The sequence below is a fragment of the Brassica rapa genome, chromosome A03 (assembly GCF_000309985.2).
Source record: "Brassica rapa cultivar Chiifu-401-42 chromosome A03, CAAS_Brap_v3.01, whole genome shotgun sequence".
Lineage (NCBI taxonomy): Eukaryota > Viridiplantae > Streptophyta > Magnoliopsida > Brassicales > Brassicaceae > Brassica > Brassica rapa.
The window spans coordinates 4,828,337-4,852,232 of NC_024797.2; the positions used below are offsets into that span (position 1 = coordinate 4,828,337).

Here is a 23,896-nt window from a genome sequence, read left to right on the forward strand (position 1 = left end):
TATTTTGTTATTCATATTTGTTACCTAATAATAGTTCACAAGTTCATAGCTACGCAACATCACAAATTCATTACAATTATCAAAATCTCTTACTAATAATGAAAAAAATTACAAAACTATAATTATACAGAAAAACACAAATATGACTTAAAAACACAAATATGACTTGAAAGGGCGGATCAGAATCTAGTTAACAATTGAAATTTTAAAATGAACAAGGTAAGTTTTAGAGAAATAGTGAAAAGATCTGTGTAAATAGATTTTAAAAGTAATTTGTTTGAATTTTACTAATATTATTGACAATAAATGTGTTGAATACAAAGAATATAACAAGATAGTACAAGTCGAAAAAAATATTTGTATTTTCAAATGAGTTAGTCAAAAAGTGTATGAAATGATGATTTTGTATTGTCTTTTTTTTTTTGATTAATCTGGGAATATCCAGGTTCACGGAGAAATCCAGACTAATCCCCAAAAAGAAGTGCATTAGGTGGATCAAATCTGAAACCTCTTAGCGTCCCAACCCCGCCTCTTTACCACTTTACCATAATCACCCGGTAATGTATTTGTCTTTTATACTACCAAGCTCGCTCCAACTACTTCGCCTATCTAGTACGCATGTGTCGTGTTTTATTTCGGAGATCTCGGCATGTTGCATAACCGTTTAACCGCAAGATAACTAAGTCTTGGTTATTATCCGTTAAACTCATACGCAAATAACCATTTGAATCGAAATAGTTGGGCTTCGTCGTTGATCATGCGATTATTATCAATTTATCCTGTTTCCATTAGATATTTACCGAACCAGATTTATTTTTTAAATCATGTTCCAACAACTAACCCATTTACAAAAGCCAATGATTTTTGAGATAAGAATACTAGTATATATAGTACTGCAAGTCTGCAAGTTTGACAATTTGTTGACATTCAATATTGACACCGTTGGTGTATAAAGTTCTTAACATTCTTATTACGAATCCATTATTTGTAACAATTTTGGTGCATTCAGTTACAGTAATCGTACAAAACAGTACTCGCTATATTATTAGTTGACGTCAATTATAACTTATACTCTCCAATATTAACTAGCACTTATAATTGTAACGGTAAATTTACAAAAATTCACAGGCAGCAGTCTGCAGATCAAAGGCAATGAATGTAACTTTGGTCAGAATAGACTAAACTAACTCCTCGCTTTGACTTTATCAAATGTCATGTCGTATCTGTTGCCGCGTTTGACTAGTGAACACTTTCCCTCCTCATATCTATACGTACATATATACATCCGCCAACCTTTCATTGCACATCTACATAATAATACTATATTTCTATATATATACCATCCTCCTATCGTATCTGCTATTCTGCTTCAACTTCATTACAAACAAACCATAAACTTCTCCCTTTTTAGTAAAAAACAAAGTATTTTTTTTACAGAAGAAACAAAGAGGCAAGAAAACCAAATAAAGCAACAAACAAAACAGAGTTTTGAGATTATGGGGAAACACTTGTTCCGATCATCTCCTCCACCGGAGAAACAACCAGCTCACCAAACACTCGCCGAGTCAGCTGTACAAGAGTGTATCAGCAAAATCAACACAGTCATATCCAAATGGACTTCTCCTTCTCCTTCTTCCGACGCACACCTCTTCTCCACCAACAGTCGTCGCGAAGCAGAGGAGTTCGCTGAAGCCGTCAGGCATCTACACATCACGATGCACCGTTTAGCCGCCGTCAACCCCTCATCTGAAAAGCTAGTCTACGCTCAGAACCTAATGCAGTCAGCTATGAACCTTCTCGAATCAGAATTCCACCGCGTGCTGAAGGAGAACCGACAGTATCTAGACCCTGAATGCGTCTCAGTCCGATCCTACAGATCGTCTAGATTCGCATCGACACCAACCAGCGTCTCCGACTCCGAAGACGAAACCTTCTACGAAGAGAACGCTGCAGAAGAACATAGATTCTCCGGGGGAGATTCCGACGCAATGGACGATCTCAAGATGATTGCTGACTGCATGATCTCAACCGGATACGCCAAAGAATGCGTTAAAGTCTACAAAACAGTACGGAGATCGATCGTGGACGAGACGCTCCACGGCTTAGCGGTGGAGAGATTCACTCTCCACCAGGTTCAAAAAATGGACTGGGACACTCTCGAGTCCAAGATCAGGACCTGGCTGCCAGCTGTCAAGCTAGCCGTTAGGTCCCTCTTTTTCGGAGAGAGGCTTCTCGCCGATCACGTCTTCTCCTCCTCCCTCAACATAGTCGAGTCCTCCTTCACCGACATCACTCAAGAAGGAGCCTTAACGCTCTTCACCTTCCCGGAGAACGCGGCCAAGATCAAGAAACTCTCGCCGGAGAAAATGTTCCGGTTCCTCGACATGTACGAGTCCCTCGCGAGCCTCTTCGTCGAGATCGAGTCCATCTTCTTCTTCGACTCGGCCGCCGCCGTCAGAGCTCAGGTGATCAACTCGCTGGCGAAACTCGGCGACGCGGCGAGGCTCATGATGACGGATTTCGAAACGGCGATTCAGAAGGAAACCTCCAGAACGCCGGTCGTCGGCGGCGGCGTTCACCCTCTCACGCGCTACGTCATGAACTATCTCTCCTTCCTCGCGGACTACGACGAGTCCATCGCCGTGATCTTCGAGAACTGGCAGATGACCTCGCCGCCGGAGTCTTTCGCCGGAGAAGAAGCTCGTCCGGAGGAGCTGTACTCGTCTCCGGTGTCGGTACGTATCGCGTGGGTGATCCTCCTGACTCTTTGTAAGATCGACGGCAAAGCTCAGCCGTATAAAGACGTGGCGCTGTCTTACCTCTTCCTCGCGAACAATCTCCAATACGTCGTCGTTAAGGTGCGTTCGTCGCCTGGCTTGAAGGTTCTTCTCGGGGAGGATTGGGTGGTGAGGCACGAGGGGAAGGTGAAGCAGTACGCGGAGAAGTTCGAGAAGCTCGCGTGGGGGAAAGTGGTAACGTCGTTACCGGAAAATGCTAAGGAGGAGATTGCGCCGGAGGAGGCTAGAGAGCTGTTCGGTAGGTTTAACGACGAGTTCGAGGCGGCGTACCGGAAACAGATGTCGTGGGTGGTGCCCGACCCGAAACTTAGGGACTGGATCAAAATCTCGTTGAGTGGGAAGCTCGTGCCGGTTTGTGCCGAGTTTTGCGAGGTGAACCGGTTCGGTTTGGGAGGAGATGGGTTTAATGTCAGGTATACCCCTGAAGATATTGGAAACTACTTGTCGGATCTTTACTTTGGAAGTAGAGGGTCAGGGAGTGCGTCGACAAAAGGCTCAGGTTCCGGATCCGGAACCGGTTCGTCGACTACGGTTAAATCTCGTGGAGGACGTAGCCATTGAATGAGAATCTCGTGATATATTAAATTTTTGTTTTAGTTGATGTGGTTAAGTGCATACAGTGATTATGTATGATCGTGTCATATAATTAATATGTTAAATTATTCATCGAATTATCGTTATACCATAATAATCATTCGATAATTTTTTGGAATTTTGTGTTTATTAACGACAAAAGAAAATACGATGATTGTTTCCGACGCTTGAAGATTTAGTTAGTACAAAGACAAACTTGTATATAGTATGTGTCGCTATCACTCGCAGTCTCGCAACTAATTTAGTTTGAAATTATGTTGCGGAGTCTTTTGACTAAATGTTATTTTCGGTGGTATACCGTATATGTAACTCCAAGTTGGTTACGAATTCAATGGCTTACCGAATAATGCATTGCATTAAATTTGTAACATGACAGAGAGGTTGAGAACGATAGTGAATCTTATCATATGTATTCATTAATGACTTTTATTCGGAGACTTGAGATACGGAACCTCACGTTATATTTCTATACAAACGTAACACAGATCTTATCTCCTCGTTATGTGGCATGTTTACAAAATACTTGGCGTTAATTACGCGTACTTTTAACTTCATTTCACATAATATTTTTGTTTAAGACCTTTAGGATGATCACACTGGCAACCACAAGAACTAAGAAAGAAAAAGACATTACTGGTTGAATGATATATATAGGCAATCACATCACACCATGAAAGTCTGCTATTTTCGGTCCCATTCTCCTTGATTTAAGGAAAAATCATGAATTAGTTAGACAATTATAGGCATTTTCAAACCTACGTAACAAAATCACAGCTCAGTCTCCACTCTTTAACTGTATCGAATAAAAAATTGCTAAGCAAGAAGAATATCTTGATTAGGAAAATGCATTTTAGTGACTCTGCTAGATGATATAGCTCATGTAACACATTAATGGAACAACTTTTGATGTCTTTGAGATGATTCGCTGGTCTTAAAGCTTAAACAATATAGATTATGGAGTCGTTGTTGGGGTCCAAATAACCCATGCGGAGATTGATCTCGCCATAAGTTTATATAGTGTTTTAAATGTTTCGTTTATTTTCCAACTATTTTTAACATCTTTTTGCCATGCACTAGGTGTTTATTTTGATTGTTTTATACTACTCAGCTTAGTTTAGAAAAAGTGGTGAGGTAAGTGGTGCACCACAAACCCTTCCGAAAACATCAAAAATGAGTTAAGCCAGTGCACAGAAAATAAAATATTAAAGAATTCAGAATTCAAAACTATATCACTAGAAAGATTACTCATAAAGGTATGCTTCAAATGGAGATAGATTGATTTATACTTACTGTGTTAATTAATAGTTCATTTTGAAAAAAATGACAGAAAGCTTGGATTATATGGAAATTCAGCCAGGAAATCCCTTGCTAGCAAATTAAAAAGACACTAGGACTATTGATCATGAATTGCTTCGTATTGCTTTTTAGTGTCTCACTTGTTTTGTTGTTTTCTTTTTGATTCCTGTTTACCTTTATTTTCTTTTTGAAACTTTTTTATCGAAGTGTCAAAAGATGATAATGAGTCCATCAGTTTTCTAAGTTTTCTGTCTATCAGCTTGAACAACTACTAACATCATGAGCCTATCTTAACTTATAATATCTTACATTCATGGAGACTATAGAAACATTCGTTTATTCACTGTAATAACATCTTACATTCACGGTTTAAGAAAAGCCACAATTTCACAACACAACAAACTAAAAGATAACACAAACTTTTAAATCAAACACGCTTTTTATTCCACACACCAAATCTTCAATCATTCATCTTCCTCCCCAGTGGCTTAGCCAGAGATATCAATAGACTTAACTTCAGGCTTCTTCTCAGGCGCTTTCGGCACCATAACCGTTAGCACACCGTTCTCCATTGTCGCCTTCACCTCCTCCATCTTCGCATTCTCCGGCAACTTAAACCTCCTCATGAACTTCCCGCTTGCCCTCTCCACGCGGTGCCACTTGTCGTTCTTCTCTTCGTTCTCCTTGCTCCTCTCTCCGCTTATCTGAAGTATGTTCTTGTCTTCAACCTCAACCTTCACCTCTTCTTTCTTCAGCCCTGGCAAATCAGCTTTGAACACGTGTGCCTCGGGCGTCTCCTTCCAGTCCACTCTCGCGTTCGTAAACGCTGCAATGTCACGAGCGGTTGAGCCGGAAGCGTTTGCTAACGCGGAAGGAGTGAAGAAGCCCTCGAATGGATCCCATGCGTCTAGTGAGAACGGATCGAAAACGTTTGACCTGCGTCCTCCGAAAAGGCTTGGAACTAGAGACATTGTTGTTGTTTCTTGAGCGAGTTAACTTTGCTTGGTTTTGATTCTTGTTTTCCTTGATCTGATGTCTTAGATCAGATGAAAGGTCAGTATATATAATGTGGCGGAGGATGAAGAGAGAACGTTCTTTGAGTTTCTTGAATTAGAAAGTGCACACTTTTTCTAAAACCTTCGCTTATTGTCTAGAGTCTAAAAGTGACCAGATTTTTCTTGGCATTTCAGGAAGTTTCGGTTGTTGACACGAGACGACGTGCATTCCTTGGTTGACTTATAAACGACGTGCAGTTTTTCTGTTCTTTGGGTATCATATCTCCCTTTGAGATACGAGCTCCGTGAAGATGGCTTTTGATTAAAGCCCATCTTAATTAGGACCCATCTTGTATATTATTTTGCTTACGACCCAAAATTATACTCAGCACCTAACAGAACTCTGATAACAATGCCAATAAAAAGTTATAGCTTTATAACGTTGAGACAACTAACTATATATCAGACATTCTTTATTACCAGAGTAAACATAGCTTTCAGATATAAACAACTCTATTCGAATACAATACTGCAACTGCTAATATCGAATTATATAAATGTTGCAGAATCAAGAAAAATTAATATAGGTCTTGGCATACTAAACACCCTATTAATGGGTTTTTGACATCTTGTATAAATACATATCAGAACTGAGCCACGTTTTGCTTAGAACAAACACCAATTACTAAACAAGTGAAAAAAGGAAATCTAGTTTATTGATTATTCGATTGATTGCTAAACAGGTTACTTACCCGTTCTTGCATGCTTGGTCAAGAGACTAGATATCATTTATGAAAAGACACAGAAAAAGAAGAAAATTAAAATATAATCTTATATGGTAGTCTTCTGCGGTTGAAAATTGAAAATTGTGAAGATGGTTTTGGTTCCTAAATAATGGAAGGAGCTTGCATGAAAAAAAAAAGAGAACAAAGCTTTACATTGTAAAGATTCTAATAATTGAACAAACCTACTTGAAGTCAATGCTGCAGCAAGCTTGGTCTCTTTTCCATGTGCTCGTACTGGACAACAAAATGTTCCTGCAATAACCATCCCCCCCAAAAGAAACATTACACACTAATTACAATCTAAATCCAAATATCAAGAAATACATATTTTCGACTTACCTTTCTGACTGTTTTGAACGAGTTTGGATCGAGGCACTCGTATGTTCCTCTTTCATATGCAGCTGTTCTTACCAAAGGCTCCCCAACTCTGAAGAACCATAATCTCAGTTCCTTGTGGTAAAACCAACATCTTTCATAACTGCAAATAATCAATCAATCAAAGCCTCAGCCCAAGAGAGCGATGTAAAGGAATAATCAAAATTGTATGTAGAGAAAAAATAAAGAAAACGTACAGTTCATCTGCTGCGTATAGCTGTGCTTCGTCTTTTGGCATACTGAAACAATAATTAGAACAAAGTCAATGTGTTTAATTGAAAACAAAGATGATTCATAAGATGTTGAATACTCATCTCTTAACAAACCTGTAAAATGTGTAGAACAATAACTCATACGAGAACTTTTTGAAACTTGCTCGCTGCAACCAACGGAAATGATTACACATTTGTTATTAAATAACACTCGAGCAAAGGGAATCACAGAATCCATAAGAGGGCACTTACAGTTAACGGAGGAGGTGGTGTGGCGTAGTAACAACTTGGTACTGTGAACTCGACCTCAGTCTTCGCCGGTTCATTGGTCCAAGGGGAAGCAAAGGTCTTGTAAAGTTTTCCAGTTGAGTTCAAATCCAACCCTAGCGTCGTTAAGTCGATGCCAAGAGCAAGAGAGGTCAATTCAGGGTTGCTCCCGTTTAGTACCTCTAGCAAGCCCAGCAGGCAGAAAGGATCTGCCTCCGCTTGTGCCGCTTTCAACTCAGAGTCTCTAAATTGGTTCATGGATGACATTTGTTGCACGGGAAACTGGGACTGGTTTTGTCTCTGCTGCTGATACTGCTGAATAAGCTGGTCATAACCGTTGCTTGAGACTGGGTTGGGCGAGTTTAGAGGTCTCAAGCCAAGACCTTGTAGCCCACCAGTCTGGTGTCAAAATAACAATTATATGAGATATGCAATGCTTGGATTCAGATAGGGATAGGAGAAGCTGCCACTTACAGATGATGTATGCTGTGGCTGTTGTTGTGGACGATGTGATGAATATGATTCCCCCAAGTTGAAACCACCAGATCTAGCCATCTGCATAGTTACAATATCAATAACATAAATTAACCATATCAATAAAAAAAAACCGGAAAAACATTTTACTAATTTCGAAACAAGTCTAAGCTTACAGGAAAGTTTTGAGAGTGCATCATTGACATAGCATTGTCATGGAGCTGTTCTTTCTGATGCATGTCCATTGGATAATCAGAACTACCACCTGCGAAAAATCTACTACGCTTGTGAATGATATATATAGCAGGTTTAGCTTATAGCAGTTAGAAACACATGCGTCGGAAACATCTTAGAATCTTTCTGATGCAACAACCTATATATAGAGTAAGAAGTTTATGAACTTCCTAAGTACTTGGACCATCTGGAAATGCGCTTTATTGAAATTTTGGTGAATAGCATGGGAGGAACTTTTGACAATACAAGACCAGCACCTTTATATCCAGGTAAGGCTGGAAAGTCCTCATTTTGAATGCGGAACTCCTGATTTTGTTGGGCAAGCGGGACTCCTAAACCTTGTTTCCTCAAAGAACCTAGAAACACCACCACGAGAGTGAGGGAACACGACATGAAATGAAAATACTTTTTCGAAAATTTCTTTTATATCATGTATACGAATTTCAAAAGATTTTCAGCTAAATTGACTACCGAGTTGTCCTTGAGTGCCACCAGCAGAACCAGGACGACTTGTCAGCTGAGGGAAATCATTATTGATGTCAAAAAGTGAACTATCGTTGGAATGATCACCGAGCATCATATTGTTAACTGACTGAAGATGGTTCTGAGAAAGTTGGCCGCCACCAGTATGGTAGGAATTCCCCAGCATAGACATGACTTGAGATCCTGTACCATACAAATTTTGCAATCAGATTTTAACTATATCTACACACAGAAACTGCTCCTTTATTGCATGTTTACGTATATAATATTGTAAAGTTTAAGAAAAACAAACTCGTCTTACAAACTCCACACAATCCCAGAATATGTGAATTATATTCACCAGTTGGTTCTATTACAAAAGAAGTCCAACTAGTGATCTAATTTTTTCCTCAAAAAAAAACTACTTATTTTAAGTTGCTACTAAACAAATCACCCTTTTATATAATTTCAACAGCACTTCCTAGTTACTATACCAAATACCAATAATCATAAGAGTAAAAAGGTGCCTTCAAAAGTTCCACATACCTTGAGGAAGTCCACCCATCATGCGGTTCTGTCCCTGAACACCTAACCCTGATCCGCTATTAGCTCCCAAATTTAGCCGAGACGTCGAAAGACCAGGCATAGACAATCCACCAGAGCTGATATTCCTCAAGTTACCTCCACCAACCATGTTCCCCATAGAATTCGTTGTTATCCGAGGACCAGCGTTTCCCAACAGCTGGGACATCCCCATCGGAACACTATTCCGGTTACCAAGTCCTGGAGAAGTGGAGAGAATCCCAGGAATAGAACCGGCGCCTCCATTAGCATTACTACTAAAACCAGGGTTGCCAATGTTAATCCCTCCTCTATTCGGGATTCCCGAATGCCCATGTGAGCTATTGTGAGATAACTACAGAACAGTAACCGAAAAACATGAGATATATATATTAAGAGGAAAAAGAACAGATGTTTTGAAAGAGTTTTGAAGCACCTGAGAGAGAGGAGCGGGAAGGTTACTAGAAGCAAATCGTCCACTGGAAAAACTCCCGTTAGGTTGTTGTACACCGGGGGATGGGAGACTATTCATACTTGAGTTTCTTGATGAGAGTGTACCTTGCAGGTTATAACTCCCATGAAGGTTATGAAGTCCCTGAAGATTTCCTGCACGAAGAAACACGGTGATGCTATGTAAGTTACAGAACAAAGAAAGATATATATATTAAAAAGAGAAATATAACAAGCCCACCATGAAAACCAGGAGAAGGAGCACCAGACTGTCCGGAATAGGAAGAAGCAAAAGATCTGCCTGAACCGTCTGGTAAATTGGAAGCTGAACCATTAAGAGATGACTGCAAACACAACAACAACAACACAAGAAAGAATTAGTGGCGAAACAATATTTAACAAAAAGACATCTTAATTGTAAAAAAAAAGGGAAGGTATACATACATGAAGGTTTGACATTGCACGAGCTGAAAATCACGCGAGAGAAAATATCATTCGGTGACAAGAACAATCTGTGAATATACAAAAACACACGAGTTAATAAGCTTGAGAAGGGGACAAAATGTCAACGAAGCTCACAATCAAAATAACCTGGGACATGAAACACAATACATAGACATAGATCTTTTAAATAACAATGGGGCAGCACCACGGGGAGACAAATGAATCAGCAAACAAATGTAAAACTATCGAAATTGACATGGATCCATTTTATATAAAAAAAAAATAAAAAATCAATCAACACAAGAGTAACTCTGCGGGTGAGTAAAACCCGAGGTAGAGCGATGTGGTAAAAAGAAGGAAATTGAAGTAGGAAAACCCTAGAATCGCGAGATTTAAGTTCACACAACACTCACAGTACAAAAAGGAGGAGGGAGAGGATAGCACGCGCTGCCGGATTCGCGAACAGCGGAGGTGAATCGAAGGAAGGATTGAGAATCGGAACGAGATTTATGGTGCGGCGAATCGGAGATTTTGATCGCAGAGATTGGTACCCTAAATCGAAAAACGGATATAGAAAGGAGGTGGAATGAGCAAGATTTAGAATTATAGAAGAAACCCAATATTATTTTTTTATTAATATTATTATTTTTTGGCGAATGATTTGAGAAAAATAATAATATCTTTTTCAGAAGGGGTCCACACAACAACAAAATAAAGTCTAAACAGACAAGAGTGTTTCTGTAAGAAAAAGCCTTTATTCCGACCATTGTTTGGGCCCATTCGAACAGGCCCGGTCTTGTTCCGAGTTATCTTTGACTGAGAGCCATCCTTCTACGGATTGACTCCGAAGCTGTGATCCACAGGGATGCTAAAGTTGCGGAGTTTGGACTATCTAAGACCAGAGATCGATCAGCCTCATGTGAGTACTGTTGTCAGAGGAAGCGCTGGCTATCTCAATCCAGAAGACAACAGCTCACAGAGAAATCAGACATGTATTTATTAGGAGTCGTTAGCAGATGTGTTGTGGAATCTTGATTAATGATTATGCTTTGCAGCTAGAAGAAGCTGTCGTTGATGGTGATCAAGAAGAAGATAACAGCACGAGCAATTTTAGTGAGTTGCTTTTACGGTTCAGTGACTACTTAGAGCACCCGCAACCGTGGATTTTGATCAATCCTTAGCCCAAATCCGTTGGTTTAGGGTATTAAAAAAATAATATTTATGCTTAATGGAGGAAGGACTGGGCCGTCGCGAGGGTTTAGACGGATCGAATCCTTAGAGACGTGGCTTCTTCTGAGTGGGTGCGTGGGCTATGCGTTTGGGTGGGGTCAAAAAAAAAATTCATTTTCCATCGAAACCGAAAAAAAAAAAAGTAAAGGAGAGAAAGGCGATTTACAGGCGATCTCTCTCGATCTCGCTCCCTCGGCTCCAGCTAAGGTAAATCGAAGCTTTAACTCGTAGATTTCTTGATTAAGATCACTCTTCATGTTCTCTGTTCTCTATTAAGGGTTTGGTGGTGTGGTTTCGACCGAATTTAGTTCAATTGAGAAATTAGGGTTTGTAAAAATTTTGGGATAAATAGTTATTTCTTGTTTATGGATTGTATCGGTCTCGGATATCCTCTTTGTGTCAATACGGATTGAAACAGGTTGTAGTTTCAACCGATTTGCCGTTTCTGAACTGTTTTCAATTGAAACTTTTTTAGTGATATTGTTATCTTATATGTGTTCGAATTCACTTTGTTGATGTTGTTTTCGTTCCTTCTAGCCAGTTTGCTTCCTTCTCGTCAATTTGCTTTAACTCTAGTGGTTGTTTAACTCTGTCTGTTTTCATTTTCTTTTCAGGTTTACGATAATGGGACGATACAGTTACAGCCAGCCATCTTCATCATCAAACTCTCAAGACTTAAACTCCCTCCTTCAAGCCGAAGCAGAGATGTACGCGGCTGAAGCTGAGATAAGTCAGTGGAATGCAGAGGCCATTCACAACGAACCATCACCAGAGGGTGATGATGGAATCCCCAGGACATGCTACTGTGGGTCGGAGCCTGTTCACGGTTATGGACTAACTCCTAAAGATCCATACCGACGGTACATTACGTGCCCCAATGGTGATGATGGAGACTGCCACGTCTGGAAATGGTGGGACGTGGCCGTCGAGGAGGAGATGAGGGACATTCAGACGGAGCTTAGTGAGCTTAAGGGTGAAGCCAATGAGCGTGAGCAGAAGCTGCTCATCCTTGAGAAGAGAATAGGCGAGCTTACAAAGAAGAAACCAGGAGCTAAGCTAATGGTCTTTACCATAGTTTTAGTAGGGTTGGTGTTACTTATAAATGTGCTAGGTTAGTTTTTTTAATTGTTTCATCTCTTATAGTTATCAAATTTTATAGTTTGAGAAAGTTGATTGTTCGTTCTTCTTTTTCAGGAAAAATTCTGAAGGATTCAAAGGAGTGGGGCGTACCAGCCATGTTTCTTTAACGAGGTAATTTTTAAACTTTCTGGTGTTTTAACTATTGAAAACTATTAGTGGTGTTTTAGAAACCGGAAGGAAAAATAGCTACAAAACTTAAGTTGCTAGCTACGGTTGCGGGTTTACTTAGTCAAAGAGTTAATGAAACTCAATTGCTTTCCACCCTATGAGCTGGTTTGATTTGATGTGCTTTTATTGGTGTAGAATAGTTAAAAAACTTAAGTTGCTAGTAGCTACCATTGTACTTTACTTAGTAGAATAGTTAATGAAACTCAACTGCTGTGGTGTGATTGCTTTTAATTAGTTAAGTGATAGAAGGCTTATTAATAAGCCTTCTGTGTCGCTAGTAGAGTGTCACAGAGAAGCAATTGAAACCATGGCTAATAACTCACAAAGTTTTACTAGCTTTCTCCTTAGTCAAAATACAGTTGACCTTGATTCACCAGAACCTTTTTGGTTCGGTAGTCAAGGTCCTGATGTGTCTGGTAGCGAGGTTCCTGTTGCGTCTCCTGTGCTGTCTGGTACCGACGTTGGTGCTAAGTCTGGTGTGAATTCTAACCCTGAGAGGAGGAAATGGACTCTAGCAGAGGATAAAATCCTTATTGGTGCTTGGCTAAACACCAGTAAGGACCCTGTGGTGAGCAACGAGCAGAAAGCCGGTGCTTTCTGGTTTCGTATAGTTGAGTACTACAACGCCAGTCCCCTCCTCGCTGGGACAGTACGGAGAGAACTAATGTCTTGCAAGCAGAGGTGGGCAAGGATAAACGGCGACGTTGCCAAGTTTGCTGGCTCCTATGATGCGGCTCTGAGGGAGCAGAGAAGTGGGCAAAACGATGATGATGTGATGAAAACGGCGTTAGACATTTTCTTCAAAACGTTTGGCTACAAGTTCGCCATGGATCACTGCTGGAGGGAGCTGAGGCACGACCAGAAATGGTGCTCCTTATATCCGGCAAAGGAGAAGCGCAAACAAGCTGTGGAGGTGGATACAGAAGAAGAGCAGTTTGTCGATCCAGAGGTTAGACCACCAGGAGTAAAGGCTGCGAAAGCTGGTAAGAAGAAGAAGAGTGGCAGGGAGGAGGAGTTGTCGCAGCTACAGGGGGTTTTAGAAATTAAACAAAAACTGTCGAAACAGAAGCTTCTTGATCGTTTACTCGCAAAAGCAGAACCTCTCTCTGAAATGGAAATCAGTCTTAAGCTCAAGCTAATGTCAGAAATGTTATGATCTTTTATTAATCTTGCTTTTTAGGTATTATAACTATTTAGTGTACTTGATCACTGTGTTATTTGATCGAAATTGATATTTTTAAAAATGCTTACTAACTCTTGTCACTCTGTTTTGACAGGTTGACGCATGTGGGAAGGAGTCACGGGTGCATTTGGTCTGTAGCTCTTGTGGGAAGGAGTCACGGGTGTTGCAGGAGCCACGGGTGTTGTAGGAGTCACGGATGACTCTGTTTCCTTTAGTATAAGTAGTAGTGTTGTAGTTGTTTCTGAGAGTTTGTATTAATCAACTCTCTTTGTTTTCCTCGGAGCTGTTCTTATCTACCACTGCACTGAAGTTTAGGTAATCTACTCTATTTGTTTTCAAACTTGGAAAAAACGTGTATCCTCTAGTATTTGAATGATTGTCTGATGTTCTTATCAAACGTGTAAACTCGGAGCTGTTCTTATCAAACTGATGTTTTTTGTTCTTTAATTCAACATATGTAGTTTGTGACTATTAAGAATTGTATCAAGCTGATGTTTTCTTGTTCTAGACTTTTACTGATAGAAATAATGAAACCAATGTTGAACCAGTAGCAAAAATTTGATTACGAGTTCTAAAGCAATGAAACCAATGTTGAACCGGTTGCACAAATTTGATTACGAGTCAAACCAAACCAATAATAAACTTTAATGAAATTTGATTATGTAACATTGCCCATTTGTTTAAAATAATATTTTGGTTAAACCTATAATAAAAATTTCTATCCAATCTTATTTGTTTAAGATAATTATTTTCTAGAAATGTCATCATCTTCATCCGATGAAGTCGATGCAAGATTGGACGAAATTTGCGATGAATACGTGGAAGAAATATACAACGACATAGTGGAGACCCAAACCATACCACAAAGGACACGTCAGTATGTTGAACGACACCGCAAAGGAGGACAAGACCAGTTATGGAATGACTATTTCAGCGAAGATCCGACATTCTCGACTGCAATTTTCAGACGCCGTTTTCGCATGAATAAGAATTTATTCTTGCGTCTTGTTCATGGCCTAGAAGAGTACTTTCCATTCTTCCAGCAAAGAAGAGATGCGACCGGGAGATGGAGTCTTACGGCACTACAAAAATGTACTGCTGCTATTCGACTGCTTGCTTATGGTAATGCGGCTGACACCGTTGATGAATATCTCCGACTTGCTGAGACCACTGCACTTTCGTGTTTACATAATTTCACAGACGGAATTATACAATTATTCGGAAATGAGTATCTACGACGACCCACACCGGAGGATCTCCAACGGCTATTAGATATTGGAGAGAAACGAGGGTTTCCTGGGATGGTCGGGAGCATTGATTGTATGCATTGGGAGTGGAAAAACTGCCCAACCGCTTGGAAAGGACAATATGCACGTGGATCGGGAAAACCGACAATTGTCTTAGAGGCGGTAGCTTCTCACGATCTTTGGATATGGCACGCCTTTTTTGGTCCTCCAGGTACCTTAAACGATATTAATGTTCTCGATCGATCTCCTGTTTTTGATGACCTTTTACAAGGTCGAGCTCCGAGGGTAAAGTACATGGTCAACGGACACACGTATAAGTTGGCGTACTACCTCACAGACGGTATATATCCAAAATGGTCGACATTTATCCAATCTATCACACTCCCACAAACTCCTCAACATGAGTTATTTGCTAAAGTTCAAGAAGCAACCCGAAAAGATGTGGAGCGGGCTTTTGGAGTTTTGCAATCTCGATTTGCAATTGTTAGAAATCTGGTTAAAACATTGAACAAAGAAAAGATAGGGAAGATTATGAGAGCATGTATCATACTCCACAATATGATAGTCGAAGATGAACGGGATGGATACTCTCATATTGATATATCTGAATTTGAAGAAGGAGACGCCTCCAGATGTTCAGAGGTGGAAACCGAGATGCCAACAAATCTGAACAATATCTTTCCCACTCGGAATGATCTTCGTGATAGGCAAACGCATGAAAGATTGAAGAATGATTTAATCCAAAATATTTGGAATAAATTTGGTGATGAAGATTAATAATTATTCTATATTTATGTAAAATTTTTGTTTTTATGTTTAATTAATGTATTTTATGTTTAATTATTGTTTTAATGTATAATTATTGTATTTTGATGTTAAGTTATGAATTAATTAATGTATTAATTAATGTATTTTTTGTTAAATTAATGTATTTTTTGTTTATTTATATTTCACAAAAAAAAATATTTTTTTTCCTAAGGATTCTAACTTAAGGATCACCATTGTACACACTTTTTTAACAAGAATCCTTAACTATTCAAAAAAAAAAAAAAAATTTTAATACTTTAATAATCCTATGGACTCCACAATGGGTGCCACCATTGTGGATGCTCTTAGAACAACCACGGAGATACGAGCGTTAACGAGATGTAATAGCGAGACAATGACGGTTATAAGAAAAAGAGTCATGTTTTTTTGATGATCCTTTAGGTGTTTCAATGAACGAAATCTGAAGAACGATAGATTGACTTGTGTAAATAAAACTCGAATATATTTCTTGACATTGGATTACATTGACATTGCATCGCTAAAAACATAAGATAAAAGGCGTAATTACATATAAAACGAAACGCTACCGCAACACATAAAACGCCGTACCCAAACATAATTCAAACGCAAACGCTAAGTAGAACATGATTTGATTAGAAATTTCCAGAAAAGAAATACAGAAACGCAAACGCGAATCTAAGAAGACCCTTAACCGCCGAAACCGTAGAGAGTCCTCCCCTGCCTCTTCAGAGCATAGACGACGTCCATGGCGGTCACCGTCTTCCTCCTAGCGTGCTCGGTGTAGGTAACAGCGTCACGGATAACGTTCTCCAAAAAGATCTTGAGTACGCCACGTGTCTCCTCGTAGATAAGACCACTGATACGCTTGACTCCACCTCTACGAGCCAATCTCCGAATCGCCGGCTTGGTGATCCCTTGGATGTTGTCTCTCAGAACCTTCCTGTGACGCTTGGCTCCTCCTTTGCCCAAACCCTTTCCTCCCTTTCCACGGCCCGACATTTTTTTTCCGCTTTTGAGATAGTTTGATGCTGAATTTTTTTGAACAAATTAAGAGTTGAATTGTGGAGAGAAACTATGTGGAAATTGATTTTATAGGGAATACGGTGACCTTGTAATTTAGGAAATCAGATCGAGTATTAGATCTGACGGCTCAGATTGTCGATCCGTGTATATAGAGAAAAGGTGTGCGAGTCGTCGATCTAGTTTAATCAACGGTGTATAGTAGTGATCCGCGTATTGATAGTGTGAGCCAATAAGAATCGTTTTTCATTTACACGAGGCGCCAGGAATGACGGTAGTGAAGCGCCAAATTTTTTAACTTCGTAAATTCAGTTTTGCGCCACTTTTTTGAAACTTTTTCATATGCGTTATTAGGAACAATAAATTACATGTTGCAAGTTTGCAACCAAAGCTTATACTTGGTCCGTATTATTAGTTGACATTCACAAAGATTGAAATTAGAGTAATTAATCATCAGCATCTTATGAATTTTCAGGCGTGACACTCAAAAGAGTTGAACACATATTACAGTGAGCCTAAAGTCAACCAAAGAAACTAAAAATATGTGGAGTATATATGACATATCAAAAGCAAAATGTGGTTCTTGTAACACAACAGTACATGGTTTCATTATTTGGTGAGTTCTCTTGCAAATTTCAAGTCGTGACACTAAAGAGTAAACACATAGAAAGACACCGAGTAACAGATATAAATGATATTTGAAATGTCGAAGGTGAAAGCAAAAATGACATGTTCCGTGGTACTCGAGACACATATTGTCGTCTCTTTGCATCCAAAGACACATTATAATTTTGGCACGCTTTAGTAAATTCGAGACCAAAATGTCCATGTTTTAGTTTCTGAAGGAAGCACCAATTAAAGTAGTTGTTTCTTTTTATATTAATAAATTAAACGGTGCGTTGTGTTATGATATAGTGGTTACATAGACATGGATAAGAAATGGTGGTTAGACGTGTATGTTAGGGAGTTATTGTTATTGTTATAGACGTAATTGTTGTGGTTGGGGTACAAAAATATAAAGTTTCTAGCACATATAGTATGTATATGATACGGTGGATAGATTAAATATCTCAACTTGATAAGCATATACTCACTCCATTTTAAAATAGATGATGTTTGGAGAGTTTAAAATGTTTCAAAATACTTTGATGTTTTCATATTTTTATATCAGTTTTAGTTTTACAGAAAGTTGTGTCACCAGTAATGTTTTATAGTTATTTTTATGATTGGCTGAATTAGTTTTATTTTATATTTTTAATGTTACTTTTTAGAAAAAAGAGTATACCTTAATTATTTTGCATTCACCTAAAATATCAAGTATTTTGAGTGAGTATAATGTTTCACAATATAAGAGATCTAGAAACTGCAGATAATACAAAAGCATACATAATGTTTTGGAAGGGATGTATGGACATACGTGATGTAGACGGGTTATTTGTGTTGTGATCTAGTGATTTGTGGATGATGAAGTCATGGACTCTGTGGTTGTGGTCAGTGGAAATGTTGATGAAGTGATATATTATTATACATTTGTGGTTATGATGATGTTCATGTGAGTTACTATTACAGATATTGATCTTTTTTTTTATGTTTTTATTTGATAAATAAAAAACAAGCTTAAAAACCTTTACAACCATAAAAAAATATAACAAATGCAAATACAATAACTAGAAAATGTGTGTCTCAAATTGAATGTGTCCTTTAGTGATCTTAGAAAATGAAAATGTGTCTTGGGATGTAAATTTTTCAGAAACCAAAACAATATTAAATATTATGGTCTGGACATGTCAATTATCAAAGCAAAATGAAAATTATAGACATCGAGTTTATACATAATTTAGTAGTTAGGATCTATAACTAGCTTACAGATGGTCGCTAAAAATGTAGCTATATTGATTTGTGGATTCATTTATTGGTGACACAAGAAGACAACAGTCAAAACTATCTTGCCATGGGAACCATGGAAGCGTCCGAGCTCATTACTTCCTGCGGTTCCATTTCTAGATTCTTACCTGTCCCCGACTTTGCACATACAAGACACTCTTTTATCTCGTGAATAACCTGAGACATGGATGGTCTCTTTGAAGAAGAAGGGTTTGCACATGACATTGCCAGCTCAAGAGCTCTCCATGCAGAATTTAAGTCGTAATCCTTGTGAAGGTTTGGATCCATAATCTCAGCAATATCACCTGCGTTAAGCTTAAAGCCAACCCATTGAGTTATGTGGGAATTGTCAGAGGTCTGATTAATCACAGGTTGGTTTGTGATCATCTCCAATAATACTATCCCGAAACTATAGACATCACTCTTCTCACCCAATCGACCTGAATGGTTATATCTGCATGAAAATATCATAATATATACTTTTTAACCACTGAAGAATGAAAATGAAGTTTCAGAAAAAAGTCTACCGAAACTAATAATACTTACTCGGGATCAAGGTATCCTAGAGTACCAGCAACTGCTGTGTCCTGAGATTCACCTCCACCTTGGAAAGATCTAGAGAGTCCAAAATCAGCAAGTTTAGCCTTCAAATTCGCATCCAACAATATGTTGGCAGTTTTAACATCTCTATGAACCATCGGCGGTGTGCATCCAATATGTAAGTACTCCAATCCTGTGCAACAAAATCATCTATGTCAACTGATTTGTTGTAAGCACAAATGAATCCATATATTCCCTACAGTTTCTTTTGTAAACTTAGTATGAACCTGATGCTGCCTCCAAAGCCATTTGTAGTCGTGTACTCCAATTGATTATGGATCTACCTCCTTTTCCTGTATATTAGATTGTCAGATCCATTCGAGTTTCATGTAAAAAGCAGTAGAAAATATTACCTGACAAATGTTTTTTTAAGTCTCCATTGGGTAGAAACTCATAAATGAGGGCCAAGTGGTCCCCTTCATAGCAATACCCGACTAGACTCACCAAATTTGCATGGTGAACTCTAAGAAGAAGATCAACCTAAAATAACATTCATGTCGAGAAAATATTAAAATCCATAACTGATGATAAAAACAGATCATATGTGAAGTTGGGAAGATTACAGAATTATGATTACCTCTGCTTTAAATTCTTTATATCCTTGGGTTGAAGATTGAGAGAGTACTTTAACAGCCACTTGTTCAGAACCATTTACAGAACCGTGATACACCATGCCGAACCCTCCTTTACCTAAAATTCTTTGGAAGTTATTTGTCATTTTGATGACCTCTGAATATGTGAACCTTCTTCTGTTCTTTTCAGCAAATGTAGCATTCATACTTGACGTCCTGGGTAGAAGGTGTAGACCTGTACATCAGACTAAGGATGTTATCAAATCATTTTTTATTTCTCTATCTTGCTTTATAGCAACCACATTCACACTTTAAAGTTGTTCTTATTTGATGTATTTTTGCAAATACCTTGCAGAATCGCTGGTTTTCCCTTCTTGAGTACAAATAAAAGAACCAGTACAGCAATGACAATGGCTGCAGAAGCAACTGATGCAACAATTGGCACAATTATTTTTTTCTTATGTGGTTTTTTACATGAATCAGAGAGACAAAGCCTTGGATTTCCTTCAACGCTACAAGAAAAAATGGTTGTTCAGGACATCAATGCACAAAAGGTTTGTGGATAACAACTGAGAAAAGTTTGCACATCTCTGTCTGAGAGTTTTTAGTTTTTTTTTTTGTCTATGTGGAGATTTTCTTACAATAATTTTAGTCCTTCCCTTTGAAGAGCTTGAGGAATTGAACCATTGAGATTGTTCCTGCTTAAGTTTCTGTTGAAAACAACCATGATATGAGGTGGGGTTTTAAGAGCATAAGAGAATATCTTGATAGAAACTTACATGACCAACAATGTTTTCATGTTGCCTAGAAAGTCTGGCACCCCTCCAGTCAAGTTATTATTCGACAAGTCCCTAATGATTGGAAATAGAGAATATATAGATGGAAATTTGTGAATTTTGTTCCCATTCGTATAATACTAAATTATCGTCTTCTAAGAATGTTAATACTAAATACTTACAATGTTTCTAGTTGCGTAAGATTTTGAACAGCATCGGCTATGGTTCCAGTTAGACCACTTGAGGACAAGTTTCTAGTGAAATGTCACAAATTATATTAAAAGTTTGAATGATCATAATTACAAATCAGATCGTGAAGAGTGTGTACCACTAAACTTGACTTACAAAGTAGTGATTCTTGGTGGCATGGACATATCCGTGTTGCTGCAGTTTAAACCGTCCCACCTAAACTGTCGAGGGACACATGGATCACCTCGCCAGTTGATTCTACTCAATGCATATGTGGCTGTGATGCTTTTAATTGCACCCACTGACATAAAAAAGGTTTTGATCGATGTCTTGAGTACTCTATTGTAATTATGGTTTTATTTCTTTACTAACATAAGAAAGCATAGACTTTATATGCATATATAAACTGTAAAAGAAAGTCACGTACCATCGTTTTCATCTGTTTCGGACTGTGGAAACTGAATAACAGTGTAGACTTCCAAAGCATTAAGTAGAGGTGGACGAGTTGATCTGTCCGTTCTTATCAGCTCGAACCTACATATCCCTCCATTGCAAGTTACCGGTGCCGTGCGAGAGATAGTATTTAGGTTCCCCCTACTTGGAACAAAAGGGCCATAATATTGTATTCCATTCCATGTCACGTTGAATTCCCTGGTTTCATTTGCCTGCAAGTCTTCGGTCTCAGAAAAGTGTGCGTAATAGTAATAATTTTCGTCAGGATTTTCAGAAGTCCATCGAATTGTCAGCGGCGCACTGGAATTAGTAGGTGTAGCTGCACTTTTAAGTGCGATTTCAGGTGGACGGTATCTGTTGGAATTGTCCACATTTGTCGCAGTTGAAAGCTGTGTCCATTCCTTCAAGAAAAATGGATCCCATACGCGATCGTAGATATCGCTGGCGTACCTGCGGGGGAGAAAAATAATGTTTTTAGCAGTGAAATAAGTAGATATAAGATAAAAAAATATCATTTTCAGTTTGATTATCATAAACATTATATATATATATATATATAACTATATAAGTATATAACATCCTACACTGCACTTGTAAATTGAGCAAAAGGTGCAACAGACAAAGGAGAACATACAGAAACATGCAATACAGGTGACACAGAAAAAAAAAAAAAAAACCAAGACAAGACAGGGAAGAAAGAAGAGGCATTGTTCACTTGAAGCTGACTTACCGGATCTGAGAGCTTGACTCGCTAAGATAATACCGAAAGTAACGTTTCAGGGAGCCAGACTTAGTGATATACGTGCCATTTCCCATCGGCCGCAGTTCCAAAGAGGATATTAGCGGTTTAGTTTCCCCAGTCTTAACAAGACAAATCTGCGTCGAGTTTGATGTTGCAATGTGTAACATATCTTTCCCTGTACCATTCTCTTCTTTTTGTAAATCTATCGTGGCCCATAGATTAGGTCCAAGATGAAGATCAAACACCGGTTTCATGCCAAGACCATCATAGTTTCCATACACAAAGGTAGCTCTGATCAAATAGCTGCGTCCCTTCTCCACATTCAGATTGTAACAGTTCCTTATTCCGTCTGGAAAATATCTCAACGTGTTGTATTGCTCCGCGAATCTCTTAGGATTTTCTCTGACTCGACCAGTTTTTCCGCCCTGTGTGAACTTTTCATCCGAATAGAACCAAAGTCCATTAGAATCTTTATAAGGAGATTCATTCGAGGATAGCCCGCAATCCAAACTGATGAACCCTATTAACAGATATGGTTAGCATTAACCTTTAACCGTTAAACTAGTGCACTTGTGAGAACCAAAACGTTTGTAAAAGAATTGGTCAAGCAAAAAAAACACGCATATTTGTGGAAATAGGAAGGATATATGTACACAGAACAGATAAGATAGCTCATACCTCTTTGGTCTTGGTCTTGAGCTTGAACAATATAAATGATAGCCAAAATTGCAGTTAGCACCAACAAGAGCCCAAGAGAAGTAGCCATACTTACTTACCTCCGGGTGAAAAAATCAAGAAACCAATGGCTATGCTGCTGAAGATAAAGCAGCCTATAAATAGGCAAACTCGGACCATACAGTAAAACAAAGTCTTTTGCCAAGTCAACGGTAAAATGAGTAAATGTATTTTATTCGTACACCATCCACTCGTCTTTCCAAATCTTTCGTCGCCCAAGGGCCATGGACTAGGTCAAAGATAAATATCAAATACTCGTTTAATGTAAAGACCATGGTAATTTCCATATAAACCAAGTCCTGGTCAAATATATCCTACCCTTCTCTCCACACTCAGATTGTAACAGTTCCATGTTCCATCTGGAAAATCTCTCAGCATTCTGTATGGCTTTATATATTTACTCTCCATTGTTGCCTAAAATTACCAGTTTTTCCCGCTCTGGATGAACGTTTCGTCCTATGAGAATCTTTAACCAAGCTGAATGCTAATTACACGGAGACGATGCATTTAAATTAATCTTAAACTGATGAACCATGTTTTAAGACATGGTATGAAAATTAAACATCTTTACAACATGTCAATAATAGGGAGACGACTCATTTAAATTTTGAAGCTGTCAAGAGATATGAAAAGAAGAAAGACTTTGGCAAGTCAATGTATTTTATAGTAAAACTTCTCCCTGCAGGACGTAAGAGGAATAGTAAGAGGATATTATTCCTCCAACGTTATTATCCAGAAAATTGGCTGCAATAGCCACCAGACATAGAACTATCACGCACGAAGAATGAGTGTACGATACGGTAACTATTTTGCAATATAACAAATATATACAAACAAAACACATTGACTTATAACATTTGGTGCAATCGCGCTTATTTCGTATCACACAAAAAGAAATTTCAACAAAAAATATATATAGGCAATGGCGGACCCAGGAAATATTTTTACCTGGGTCATGATTTATACTTAAGCCAAAACAATAGTAAAAAGGTCATACAAAAGCATGAAATTCTTTTAGAAAAATGGTGCAGAAAGGGGATTGAAACCGGGTTAGGAGTGTCAAAGGTCAAAATCCGTGACATTTGAGCTACTTTAGACTCAAGCTTAAGCTTACAAACTAAATATCTAAATTTAACCTGTTGCAGTTGACCCACCTTTCTTCCATGTGGGTCTGCCTTTGTATATAGGTATGCTAATCTCGTTTTACTTGGTTTTGTTAAG

The 23,896-nt window shown here is 38.6% G+C and overlaps 7 protein-coding genes and 1 non-coding gene across 13 annotated transcripts; 4 read left to right on the forward strand and 4 right to left on the reverse strand.

Annotated features, from left to right (window-relative positions):
• Window positions 1-235: 235 nt before the first annotated feature.
• Window positions 236-3,510, forward strand: LOC103856610 (exocyst complex component EXO70H1). Its single transcript, XM_009133728.3, has one exon. The coding sequence runs from the start codon at window positions 1,215-1,217 to the stop codon at window positions 3,357-3,359; it is 2,145 nt and encodes a 714-aa protein (XP_009131976.2). The 5' UTR covers window positions 236-1,214; the 3' UTR covers window positions 3,360-3,510.
• Window positions 3,511-5,005: 1,495 nt separating this feature from the next.
• LOC103856611 (18.1 kDa class I heat shock protein) lies at window positions 5,006-5,756 on the reverse strand. Its single transcript, XM_009133729.3, has one exon. The coding sequence runs from the start codon at window positions 5,657-5,659 to the stop codon at window positions 5,177-5,179; it is 483 nt and encodes a 160-aa protein (XP_009131977.2). The 5' UTR covers window positions 5,660-5,756; the 3' UTR covers window positions 5,006-5,176.
• Window positions 5,757-6,489: 733 nt separating this feature from the next.
• Window positions 6,490-10,579, reverse strand: LOC103856612 (probable NOT transcription complex subunit VIP2). Of its 2 annotated transcripts, none has more exons than XM_009133730.3 (14): window positions 10,361-10,579; window positions 9,948-10,015; window positions 9,745-9,847; window positions 9,490-9,659; window positions 9,039-9,408; window positions 8,502-8,696; window positions 8,288-8,386; window positions 7,973-8,061; window positions 7,797-7,877; window positions 7,308-7,721; window positions 7,170-7,222; window positions 7,041-7,082; window positions 6,808-6,946; window positions 6,490-6,720 (listed from the first exon to the last, which is right to left on the reverse strand). In XM_009133730.3, the coding sequence occupies exons 2-14, from the start codon at window positions 9,960-9,962 to the stop codon at window positions 6,661-6,663; spliced, it is 1,830 nt and encodes a 609-aa protein (XP_009131978.1). In that variant the 5' UTR covers window positions 9,963-10,015; window positions 10,361-10,579; the 3' UTR covers window positions 6,490-6,660. The 2 variants fall into 2 exon arrangements, with proteins under 2 accessions (XP_009131978.1, XP_018513539.1); XM_018658023.2 differs by having other exon boundaries at window positions 10,396-10,577.
• Window positions 9,742-9,819, forward strand: LOC117133246. Its single transcript, XR_004457069.1, has one exon. It is a non-coding gene; the product is annotated as a small nucleolar RNA snoR35 (small nucleolar RNA).
• A 265-nt stretch (window positions 10,580-10,844) lies between the features above and the next one.
• On the forward strand, window positions 10,845-14,065 carry LOC103862113 (glutathione S-transferase T3-like). Of its 2 annotated transcripts, XM_009139821.3 has the most exons (4): window positions 10,845-11,384; window positions 11,792-12,288; window positions 12,372-12,428; window positions 13,763-14,065. In XM_009139821.3, the coding sequence occupies exons 1-3, from the start codon at window positions 11,260-11,262 to the stop codon at window positions 12,422-12,424; spliced, it is 675 nt and encodes a 224-aa protein (XP_009138069.2). In that variant the 5' UTR covers window positions 10,845-11,259; the 3' UTR covers window positions 12,425-12,428; window positions 13,763-14,065. The 2 variants fall into 2 exon arrangements, with proteins under 2 accessions (XP_009138069.2, XP_033142242.1); XM_033286351.1 differs by having other exon boundaries at window positions 12,372-14,065.
• A 133-nt stretch (window positions 14,066-14,198) lies between these two features.
• Window positions 14,199-16,349, forward strand: LOC117132407 (putative nuclease HARBI1). The gene has a single exon (XM_033286349.1). The coding sequence runs from the start codon at window positions 14,427-14,429 to the stop codon at window positions 15,690-15,692; it is 1,266 nt and encodes a 421-aa protein (XP_033142240.1). The 5' UTR covers window positions 14,199-14,426; the 3' UTR covers window positions 15,693-16,349.
• Window positions 16,159-16,769, reverse strand: LOC103856615 (histone H4). Its single transcript, XM_009133733.3, has one exon. It carries the CDS (start codon window positions 16,701-16,703, stop codon window positions 16,392-16,394), a length of 312 nt encoding a protein of 103 aa, XP_009131981.1. The 5' UTR covers window positions 16,704-16,769; the 3' UTR covers window positions 16,159-16,391.
• Window positions 16,770-18,511: 1,742 nt separating this feature from the next.
• On the reverse strand, window positions 18,512-22,864 carry LOC103856616 (receptor-like protein kinase At5g59670). 4 transcript variants are annotated; one of them, XM_033286344.1, is made up of 13 exons: window positions 22,630-22,864; window positions 21,929-22,465; window positions 21,173-21,648; window positions 20,902-21,046; window positions 20,739-20,810; window positions 20,560-20,631; window positions 20,422-20,490; window positions 20,129-20,292; window positions 19,786-20,015; window positions 19,562-19,688; window positions 19,436-19,501; window positions 19,155-19,341; window positions 18,512-19,062 (listed from the first exon to the last, which is right to left on the reverse strand). In XM_033286344.1, the coding sequence occupies exons 1-13, from the start codon at window positions 22,704-22,706 to the stop codon at window positions 18,666-18,668; spliced, it is 2,619 nt and encodes an 872-aa protein (XP_033142235.1). In that variant the 5' UTR covers window positions 22,707-22,864; the 3' UTR covers window positions 18,512-18,665. The 4 variants fall into 4 exon arrangements, with proteins under 4 accessions (XP_033142235.1, XP_009131982.1, XP_033142236.1 ...); XM_009133734.3 differs by having other exon boundaries at window positions 21,929-22,460; window positions 22,619-22,762; XM_033286346.1 differs by having other exon boundaries at window positions 18,841-19,062; window positions 19,136-19,341; window positions 21,929-22,460; window positions 22,619-22,706.
• Between the last annotated feature and the right edge of the window lie 1,032 nt (window positions 22,865-23,896).

What these genes read in the sequence shown, in the direction of transcription:
- LOC103856610 (XM_009133728.3), top strand. Translation starts at nt 1,215, where the DNA reads ATGTCGTATCTGTTGCCGCGTTTGACTAGTGAACACTTTCCCTCCTCA.
- LOC103856611 (XM_009133729.3), bottom strand. Translation starts at nt 5,659, where the DNA reads ATGTCTCTAGTTCCAAGCCTTTTCGGAGGACGCAGGTCAAACGTTTTC.
- LOC103856612 (XM_009133730.3), bottom strand. An exon ending in TCCTTCTCCTGGTTTTCATG is followed by an intron (nt 9,660 to 9,744) that starts GTGGGCTTGTTA and finishes TTCTTCGTGCAG; the next exon opens with GAAATCTTCAGGGACTTCAT. An exon ending in CTATACGCAGCAGATGAACT is followed by an intron (nt 6,947 to 7,040) that starts GTACGTTTTCTT and finishes GATTATTTGCAG; the next exon opens with TTATGAAAGATGTTGGTTTT.
- LOC103862113 (XM_033286351.1), top strand. Translation starts at nt 12,793, where the DNA reads ATGGCTAATAACTCACAAAGTTTTACTAGCTTTCTCCTTAGTCAAAAT.
- LOC117132407 (XM_033286349.1), top strand. Translation starts at nt 14,427, where the DNA reads ATGTCATCATCTTCATCCGATGAAGTCGATGCAAGATTGGACGAAATT.
- LOC103856615 (XM_009133733.3), bottom strand. Translation starts at nt 16,703, where the DNA reads ATGTCGGGCCGTGGAAAGGGAGGAAAGGGTTTGGGCAAAGGAGGAGCC.
- LOC103856616 (XM_009133734.3), bottom strand. Translation starts at nt 22,706, where the DNA reads ATGGCTACTTCTCTTGGGCTCTTGTTGGTGCTAACTGCAATTTTGGCT. An exon ending in GAGTCAAGCTCTCAGATCCG is followed by an intron (nt 21,649 to 21,928) that starts GTAAGTCAGCTT and finishes TCTCCCCCGCAG; the next exon opens with GTACGCCAGCGATATCTACG. An exon ending in CTTAAAAAAACATTTGTCAG is followed by an intron (nt 19,502 to 19,561) that starts GTAATATTTTCT and finishes TCTAATATACAG; the next exon opens with GAAAAGGAGGTAGATCCATA.